Below are 9,951 nucleotides of genomic sequence, written 5' to 3'. Positions count from 1 at the left end.
TCCAACAGTAGAGAGAGAGCAAACTAGCCAAGCAAACTAGCCAGGCTCTCTAATCCCATAGCCTCTCGCTCTTGCCCCACGTTTTGTAAATAATTACGTCACAGCCAAGATCACTCATAGCACTGAGCATGTGTGTCATGAGGTAATTGCTTGGCCATGGACTACTTTTATATAAGCTCCACCTCAAAAGCCCTTGGGGCTATGTTATATGATGTAATAATGGCTGCTTTGTCAGGCAGGAGAGAATAAACACATCTGCAGTTCAGTCTTCTTAGCTTATGCCTTGCCTACCATGCACTCAACGAATAGTTTGTTCAGTGAGATACAGCACAACAGTTGGGTCTGTGAACAGGATCAGCAATACATCAACTTACCAGACTGTAATACATTTGTAGTGTTTGGGGTAATTTGCTACAGTTGTAATAGAAAATTAATACAGGTACATTCATACAATATAATACCATACAGTCTTCAGAAATAATACAGATAATACCTAATGATGTGGAAAGGATTCATGGTATACTTTTAGGACAGAAAAGCAAATGAGGAAACACCATGCAGAGCAAAACAAAAAGTTTACTTATTTAGATAAACGTTGAAAGATACACTGTAAAATGTTATCATTGTTCTTCATGGATGCTGGAATTTCCCTCCTTATTTTCCTGTATTTGCTAGGTTCCTTTTGTAATCAGAAAATGTTGAAAATGATTGACCTTAAAACCTGAGACAGACTATTAGGAGCATTTTATCTCCTTTCAAAATATTTTTAAGAAAGGAGATTTTAATTCTCTTTAAATGGTAAACTGTAGGTTAGCACTTGCTTCACTGAATTTCTGCATGTCAAACACAGTTTAAAACAGAGTTTATTTTTGGATTTTTTTTTTTAACAAACTAAAGTTTGAAACCTGGGCCTTGTGAAATTATTTTTGGCATACCAAAATTAATCTTTGAATATTTTGTAAATGGTACCAGGATTAATTAAAGTAACCAGATAGCACCTGCATAGTAACTAAAATCTCAGATGAATGAACTTCATGAACTTTATGTATGAACATCAGTTGGATAATCCCTTTTCTCTTTCCTTACCAGATTCACTACTGCACCCATCATGTTTAAAAACAAGTCACTGCCTTTCCTTCATGCACTGTGTGTTTGATTTTCATTAGTGGTGGATTTTATGACTACTCTTTATATCTGTAGAGAACATAAAGGAAATTAAACTTCCATAGGTTGGATAAAATGCTCAGTGTTCAGTCAAATGCTTTATTTGATGTCAAGTGCATTTTTAATAACTATTATTTATCTTTTGTGGATAAATAAAACTGCTAAACTTTAGTATAAACTGGTCAGATTCCAAGCTGGTACAGAATGTAACGATTTAGTGTGCTCAGTCATGTCCAACTCTTTGTAACCCTTTGGAGTTGCCAGGCTCTTCTGTTCATTGGATTTTTTAGGCCAGAATACTGGAATGGGTTACCATTTTCCTCCTCCAGGGGATCTTCCCCACCCAGGGATTGAACCTGCATCTCCCATGTCTCTTGAATTGCAGGTGGAATCTTTTGAGCTGTCAGGGAGACCCTGGGAGGTAACAGACCGTGGCCACCAGTAGAGGGGGCTCCAGCATCAGGCCTGCCTGGGTCAAATGAGAGCTTTAGTTCTCATTCTCCTGGGGCTCCTGGCAAGTTACTTCATCTTCTTGAGCCTCGTTGTAAAATAAAAAGTGACTATCCTGATCTCCTCGTGTTGTCAGAAGTAAAGGAAATAAATGCCTTTTCCACGTGTAAATAATCAGTAAATGGTGGCTATCATTACTTGAATGTCCTTTTTACCAAGTTGTTACTTTACACAACTTTGGAAAATTCAGTATCTACTTGTGTTTGCATTTTCTGCTGTTGCTTTAAGGAATGTTTTCTAAGTGTGATAAAGTAATACATATGTGACAAACTGTGGCTGTATGAAAAGCTGTCTGTCAGAAGTGACAGAAATATCCATGTGATCTCCATGTGTAGGATCGTTTTCTATCCCCTAATTTGAATGAGAATATGAACCTGCACCCAATTCCTCCAAACTGCCTTATAAAGGGGATATGACAGAGAATTACAAAAAGACCAGGGTGCTTTTCAGGGACAAGTTACAAAGAAAACAAAGTGGTACATGGTTTTGTCCTCAGAACTCTCCTAGGGAACCAGTGGGAGTCCTGGAACTCTTATTCTTTTAGACAAATCTGCAAAAAGCAGAAGGCATGGGGGGATTTAGTCCTTGGTGAATGGGTGTGGGAGTTATAAATTGGAAATGAAATGAAAACAAAAGTGCCTTGCTGGCACTTGCCTTCTCCAATCAAAGTGCTTAATAAGGATTACTATTATGGATTTTTATATATAGGTTGAACCCAAACCTGGGTGTTACTTTTTGAAATAGTAACCATGCCAAAGCCTCAAACACTGTCCAGTAACAAATCCCAAAGCACAAAACAGGGACTTAAAACTGGTGTGTTTTTCCCAAAATGCTAAATATGACTTAAAGAGCCAGATTAGTCATGTTAAAATGGGGAATAAAAGAAAAATTCTTAAACCATATTTAATCAAATGAAATAGTTATGGTTTGCTAATTTGCTTTACTCCTTCTTGGAATAAGTTATTTACTAGCCTGCATGTGGAGACTCTGGAGGACCTTGGGGTGCTCTTGAAATATATTTGAACTGTCAATTTTGTGTTAAATGTAGATACAAAATAATATTTCATATGATTCTGAAAATTTATAAGTTTTCACAATCATTGTTTTAACACAGAAATCTGTTTATTAAACCCAACAAAACAGAAAAGTATACCAGCCCTCCATATTTTGAATTTTCAATTAAATAAGCAAATTCTAAATCCACACCTTAAAAGATGTTTGTGCATCTATGTATTTCCAAAATACTCATATTTCAATAAGATTTTCACATTATATTCACCAACAGTATCACAAAAGTCTTTTTTTTTTGTTTTTTTGTTTATGTAACTGTAAGGAACCATAATTCTAGAAACACTAGAAGAAAAAAGCATAGCAATGTCCACAGTTACAAGAAAAAGTGCACATTACTTGGTCACAACCACAGTCATTACTTGAAAAACTATATGTAACAAGTAGTTAAGAAATGTCACTGATGCCTTAAACTTATCAAAACCCAAATGACATAAATTTTACATGAAATAAGGCAAATTCAGGAATGCACAAAGAATCTGTAATCCAACCGAAGCTAAACAACAGAAAAAGTGTACAAGAAGCGTAAACGGATGTACTCCTCCCTAAATATTTCAAAAATAGGCTTGCCTCAGTGCACGAAGAGAACACCATTCATGTGTATCCAACACTATAAAATAAGGGTCTGGGAGAGAGGAGGGGACAGTTCATTGTAAGTTGTGGCTGTATCCACTGAGAGTTCTTTACATCATTTTTACCTACAAGTGTAAATTATACAAATCGTTTCAGGAGAGGTAATGTCTCTTTTTGGAAACTATTTCTGAAAGAGAAAAAAGAAAACACACGAGTGCAAATTTTCAGATTGTCACTTGCAACCCCTTTAACATTCAGTCATCAACATCCAGTGGCTGCTAGAAGGATGCCCGTAAGACAGCAGCGGCAATCCGGGAAGAGCAGCTGTAAGAAATCAAGCTGTGATTTTTTTTTTTTTTTGTCAATGATATGTCTCTTTTGAATATTAAAAAAATTCTGTGGTGAAACCGCTATGGTAAAGCTGCAGTGCTGAGTGGGATGCTTGAGAACAGCATGAGTGCAGAAATGCAAGCTTCTCTTGGAAGTAGTTCCTGATGTGACGATTTAAAGAACACAGGTAAGGGTATCTTTTTTCTTTCCCCCAGCATCAAGTGTTATTTTTGTAGAAAGAATTTGGAAAGAGGAGGCAAAGGGATGTGGAAAAGGTACTTACAGTAGTTTCTCAAAACAGTTTTCTTTTAGGACCTATGAAAAAGTTACCAAAGTAAAAATGACAATTCTGAATGAAAAACAAGTTTTCGTTTTATAAAAATTACATTTTTTTTTAAAATACAAGATCCTTTTCATTGCTATATCCTGTAGCAACAAGAAATTTTGGCTTTTTTTTTTTTTTCCTCCAGATACTGCAGCTTTCAGTCCAGTAAGTCAGTAGCAAATTCCACTAATATTTCAGCTGGACCTTGAACTATTTTTTTATACCACAAACTTCTTCTGTTTTATCCTTCAATTAGGAATACACAGCCTTTTTTTTTTTTTTTTGCCCCAGATATTTATGCTGGCACACTGAAACAAAAAGCAGTAGGCTGGACACATTAACGTATCTCAAGTACTTCAGAGGCCAGGGTTCCTTTGAAGCACCGAAACACATCACTTTATGGATCAAGGACAATGTGGCATAATGGAAGTATTTCTCTTAAGACTGTGCAGTTAAGACCAGACGCATCTCTGCTGGGAAATCAAAATGTCATTATAGTGGAAACTGCAAATTTAGACCTCAGTGTAAAGGATCGTTGTTGGACTCAGTTCTGTTGTAAAATAAGATTTTCCAGTTCATCTGCGGAACGCAGTAAAAATGCGGCGGATTCTCGATATCCCGCAACCAGCTGTCTCACTGCATTGATTTCAGTTGGACTCAGCTGAGGTCTGGAGCTTGAACTGCTAGATGATCCTGAGCTGGTCGCCAACTGCCTCTTCATGCTGAGATCAGTGGGTCCTAGAAAACAATCAGCATAGATGAGACACGAACAAGTTTTTTCCTAGTATCTTAAACATGAGCACAAAATAAATTAGTTGATTTAATTCAGCTATTTCATGAGAAGCTACCAATACCCTTAATCAAATAAATACACCTGCTCTCAGAAAGATAGCTTGCCTGGAGAATGCCAGGGACAGGAGCCTAGTGGGCTGCTGTCTATGGGGTCGCATAGAGTTGGACACACTTGAAGCAACATAGCAGCAGCAGCAGAAAGAGAGACAAGCGACACGGTGGGAAAAGAATGGTTAGTTTTTTTTAGACTCTGGTCCAACCACTCTGGTGGTTGCTTCTTACTGCATAAAGACACTGAAGACCTTAATATTTAAGTTTTCCAAAAAGTACATATGAAATCCATCTTCAATACATAGGAATTTCTCTAGACTAGTGGAAAATGATGGGAATCGTGAACACTTTTTATTTGCTACATTTGTTAACAAATCATCTGGACCTGACCAATTCAGAAGTGAGAAGAGCCTACATGGTGAGGCTAATGACCCCAGATTACAAACTTCACAATCTAGAACAGAGGCAACTGAGGATCACAGGAGTTCAAGGATATATTTAGAGGTAAATAACTTATAAGTGGCACAATAGGGATATGAGTTGGGTATTTTTGGTTTGTTTCAGGCCAATGCTTTGTATACCGGGTTGACTACACTGAAGTTTAGAAGTGTATCATTTTAGAAGTGTATCTTATATATATGATTAGTATTAACAAGACTTGGAATGCTGCTGCTTTAGGTATTGTTAAATACCTGAAGGTGAGAGTGGGATGAATTGAGAGAGTTGCACAGACATATATACATGACCATGTGTAAAATAGATAGCTAGTGGGAAGCTGTCATATAACACAAGCAGCTCAGCCAAGTGCCCTGTGATGACCTAGAAAGGAGGGAGTGGGAGAGGGGAGGGAGAGATATATGTATACATGTAGCTGACTCACTTTGTTGTACAGCAGAAACTAACACAACAATGTAAAGCAATTATACTCCAATAAAAACCCCAATAGTCCAACACTTATTTGCATAAAATAATCACATGTTCGCATCACCAACTGGATGGACATGAGTCTGAGCAAGCTCCGGGGGTTGGTGATGGACAGGGAAGCCTGGAGTGCTGTAGTCCATGGGGTCACAAAAAGTTAGACATGACTGAGCGACTGAACTGAATGATATGTCTACTTTTTTATGAAATTTTATAAATTTTTACCGAAAAAATTATTTAAAACTCTTATTTGTGTTTTATATGATTATTATTCTTGCCTGGAAAATTCCATGGACAGCAGAGCCTGGTGGGGTACAACTTCATGGGGCTGCAAAGAGTCAGACATGAGTGAGCAACTGAGAGCACACACATATACCTCGGAGTTCATTTTTATATTCTTAACTTTCATTAAGCAATTATTATAATTATGAAATTTACAGTAATAAACTCCTTGAAAAATATTCTTAAGCACAGAAGTAGAGGCATGCTACCAAACTGTAGTGATTATAGAACTTGAAAGTATTTTAACAGAATTTTTTCCTAACTGTATTATAATTTTTCAGATAGTAAGATTCATTTCCTAAACTAAAATGAGGGGTGTTATTTCATCCTTCTAGTTCTGAGGCATATTGAAGACAGGTCAAGATCTATCCCCCTCCACCCTCTCTCCCAAAGGGAGAAAAGGACTTCTGTCAGCCAGGAGGCAAATGTCCCATAAGAGGCGAGTAGCTTCACTTGGAATTTAATTAGGACAGAGACAAGAGAGGTACTCAAGAACTCTGACATCTGGGAGAAACTTCTCTCCACTTCTGCCATGGCCTTTCAAAACTTTGATTTTTTTAAGCAGGAGTTGGCTGCTATTTGTTCTCCTGTTCACAGAATCATGACAGAGATAGAACAGCTGAAAGGGAGAGGCAGGTGTGCCATGCTTGCAAACGGGAATACTGAACAAGCCAATCATTAATAGCTACTCTTTGGGAAATTCTTAGCGGATTAAGAAAGCATCATGACATAAGAGGAGTTTGGTTCTCTGAATGAACCAACTTTAAATTTTACTTCTTTCCTTTACATTTGAGAATCCTAGTACAAATATTTATTTAAAGTATAGTTGATCTACCATGTTTTCGATTCTGTTGTACAGTAAAGTGATTCAGTTATATATATTAGGTTTTCCCTGGTGGCTCAGACGGTAAGGAATCTGCCTGAAGACCTGGGTTTGATTCCTGGATCTGGAAGATCCCCTGGAGAAGGGAATGGCTACCCACTCCACTGGTTATTGCCCAGAGAATTCCATGGATAGAGGAGCCTGGCAGGCTACAGTCCATGAGGTTGCAAAGAGTTGGACAGGACTAAGCAGCTAAGACTTTCATAAGTATGTACATACATACACATATTTTTCACATTCTTTTCCATTATGGTTTATCACAGGATATTTAATATAGTTCCCTGTGCTATATAGTGGGACCTTGTTGTCTATTCATTCTATACATAATAGTTTGCATCTGCTAATCCCAAGCTCCCAATTCATCCCTCCCCACTGGCAACCACAAGTCTGTTCTCTGCCTAGTACAAATCTTTATGAAAGAAAATTAAACAGATATTCCTCCAAGTTATGTAGATACCCAGTATCCGAATGACTGACTGTCAGGTGTAACATTTTGTGATTTTGCTGCCAAGATGAGGACTGACATCTCGAACTAGAATTGAGAAAGAGTGGGGCAAGGGCTTCAGTTCCTTTTGGGGTGAGGGAGGTTGTGATTTCATTCTAATATTGCAGTTTATGGATAACTCCCTACCTCTGGCTCAAAGGTCTACTCTCACAAACTGCAACATGGCTTTCATTTTCTTTCAGATCATAAGTAACATTGGCAAACTCTAGATGGCTCAGCAATTGAGAAGCCATTCACAGCTCTACTTTTTTCATTTTGGAAGAAAGTTGACTTCATTATCTTTTGTTTTTTCACATCTACAGGATTAGGACTGAGAATATAAATCAGAAGTACAAAGATTTCTTTATGTGACTGTTGATCTTTAAAATCTTCAATCTTATGAGGTTGGTTAGTGAAGCAAAAAAAAAAAAAAGAAAGAAAATATTCACAAATGAATAAATTATTTAATTAGTGACTACTCAAACAGCCCTTCCCTGTTTTTCACTAATATTCATTTCTGCCTCATTGAGTCAGTGTCATACTTGAGGGGTTTGGCTTAACCCAACCAGTATCATGTAATTAGAATGCATGTCAAGCGTAAAGTAAAATTTAAAAATTTATGAAGATACTGAATTTAAAGAAGTCAAACATTCTTGGTGATCTGATCAAATTACAGAGAAGGCCACTGAAAAGTGTGGTTCTAGAAGAGCAGAAGCAGTTAATAAGAAAATGAGAAAGGAAAATGTCCCCCTAGATGCTTCAAGAGAAAATGATTTGAATATCAAATGTTAAGGCATGCATTTAGGAAATGTAACAAGGCCAATTTTCTTTTTGTGGTTCATAACACTTTTTTTCCTATTATTTTTTATTCATTAAAAAAAAAAACTTACTGTGACAGTTTCATGCGAAGAGCTTAGGGACTCAGTCATACATATATATGTGTCTATTCTCTCCCAAACTCCCCTCCCATCCAGTCTGCCACACAACATTGAGCAGAGTTCCATGTGCTATACAGTAGGTCCTTGTTGGTTATCCACTTTAAATACAGCAGTGTAGTGCAGCTGACCCTTGAACACACAGGGTTAAGGGTGTCCACCCTGTGCCATGGCTGAAAATCTCCATGTAACTTCGAATGTGCCTTCTGTGTCTCTGGCTGCTCTGCCTGTGTGAAGTCAATTAACTGCAAATAGCGTGCATACATGCATGATAAGTCACTTCAGTAGTGTCTGACTCTTTGTGACCCTTTGGATTGTAGCCCACCAGGCTCCTCTGTCCATGGGATTCTTCAGCAAGAATACTGCAGTGGGTCGCCATGCCCTCCTCCAGGGGATCTTATTGACCTAGGGATTGAATCCATGTCTCTTATGTCTTATGGATTGGCAGGTGGTTTCCTTACTACTAGCGCCACCTGGGAAGCCATTTGTGACTGTAATATTTGATATTGGGGGGGAAAAAAAAAACTGTGGAAGAGGATGCACATGGTTCAAATCCCATATTGTCCAAGGTCTTAATGTTCATTCTGAAAAGTTTGTTGTTCAATTTCTCAGTTATGTCCAACTTGTTATGACCCCATGGACTGCAGCATGCCAGGCTTCCCCATCCTTCACCATCTCCTGGAGTTTGTTCAAACTCATGTCCATTGAGTCAGTGATGCCATTCAACCATCTCATCCTCTGTTGTCCCCTTCTCCTACTGCCTTCAATCTTTCCCAGCATCAGGATCTTTTCCAATGAGTCGACTCTTCACATCAGGTGACCAAAATACTGGAGCTTCAGCAAATATTGTGCATACAAGCACACTAATTCACTTTCTCCATTGCCTTCTTCCAATGAATATTCAGGGTTGAATTCCTTTAGAATTGACTGGTTTGATATCCTTGCTGTCCAAGGGACTCTCATGAGTCTTACTCTAGCACCACGGTTTTAAAGCATCGATTCTTTGGCATTCAGGTTTCTGTATGGTCCCACTCTCACATCTGTACATGACTACTGGAAAAACCAAAGCTTTGACTATATGGACCTTTGTTGGCAAAGGGATGTCTCAACTTCTTAATATGTTGTCTAGGTTTGTCATAGTTTTTCTTTGAAGGAGCGAGTGTCTTTTAATTTTCTGACTGAAGGCACAGTCCACAGTGATTTTGGAGCTCAAAGATAAAATCTGCTACTGTTACCACTTTTTCCCCATCTATTTGCCATGAAGTGATGGGACTGGATGCCATGATCTTAATTTTTTGAATGTTGAGTTTTATGCAAGCTTTTTCACTCCTCTTTCATCCTCATCAAGAGGCTCTTTAATTCTTCTTTGCTTTCTGCCATTAGAATGGTATCATCTGCATATCTGAGGTTGTTGACATTTCTCCCAGAAATCTTGATTCTAGCTTGACATTCATCCAGTCTGGCATTTTGCATGATGCATTCTGCATAGAAGTTGAATAAGCAGGGTGACAACATACAGTCTTGATGTACTCCTTTCCCGATTTTGAACCGTCTGTTGTTCTATGTCCGATTCTAACTGTTGCTTCTTGACTTGCATACAGATTTCTCAGGAGGTAAGTAGGTGGTCTGGTAT

At 38.0% G+C, this 9,951-nt stretch overlaps 1 protein-coding gene across 1 annotated transcript in view; it reads right to left on the bottom strand.

Annotated features, from left to right (window-relative positions):
- Nucleotides 1-4,514: 4,514 nt before the first annotated feature.
- The window catches only part of NOL4 (nucleolar protein 4), a 467,403-nt gene continuing 461,966 nt past the window's right edge, over nucleotides 4,515-9,951 (bottom strand). The window contains exon 11 of the mRNA XM_052660447.1: nucleotides 4,515-4,708. Coding sequence (XP_052516407.1) covers nucleotides 4,515-4,708 — 194 coding nt within the window. The remainder of the gene's footprint in view (nucleotides 4,709-9,951) is intronic.

The sequence above is a fragment of the Budorcas taxicolor genome, chromosome 22 (genome assembly GCF_023091745.1).
Source record: "Budorcas taxicolor isolate Tak-1 chromosome 22, Takin1.1, whole genome shotgun sequence".
NCBI classification, from domain to species: Eukaryota; Metazoa; Chordata; class Mammalia; order Artiodactyla; family Bovidae; genus Budorcas; species Budorcas taxicolor.
The sequence above is the reverse complement of the archived record's forward strand: the minus strand, read 5'-3'. Positions and strand labels throughout refer to the sequence as shown.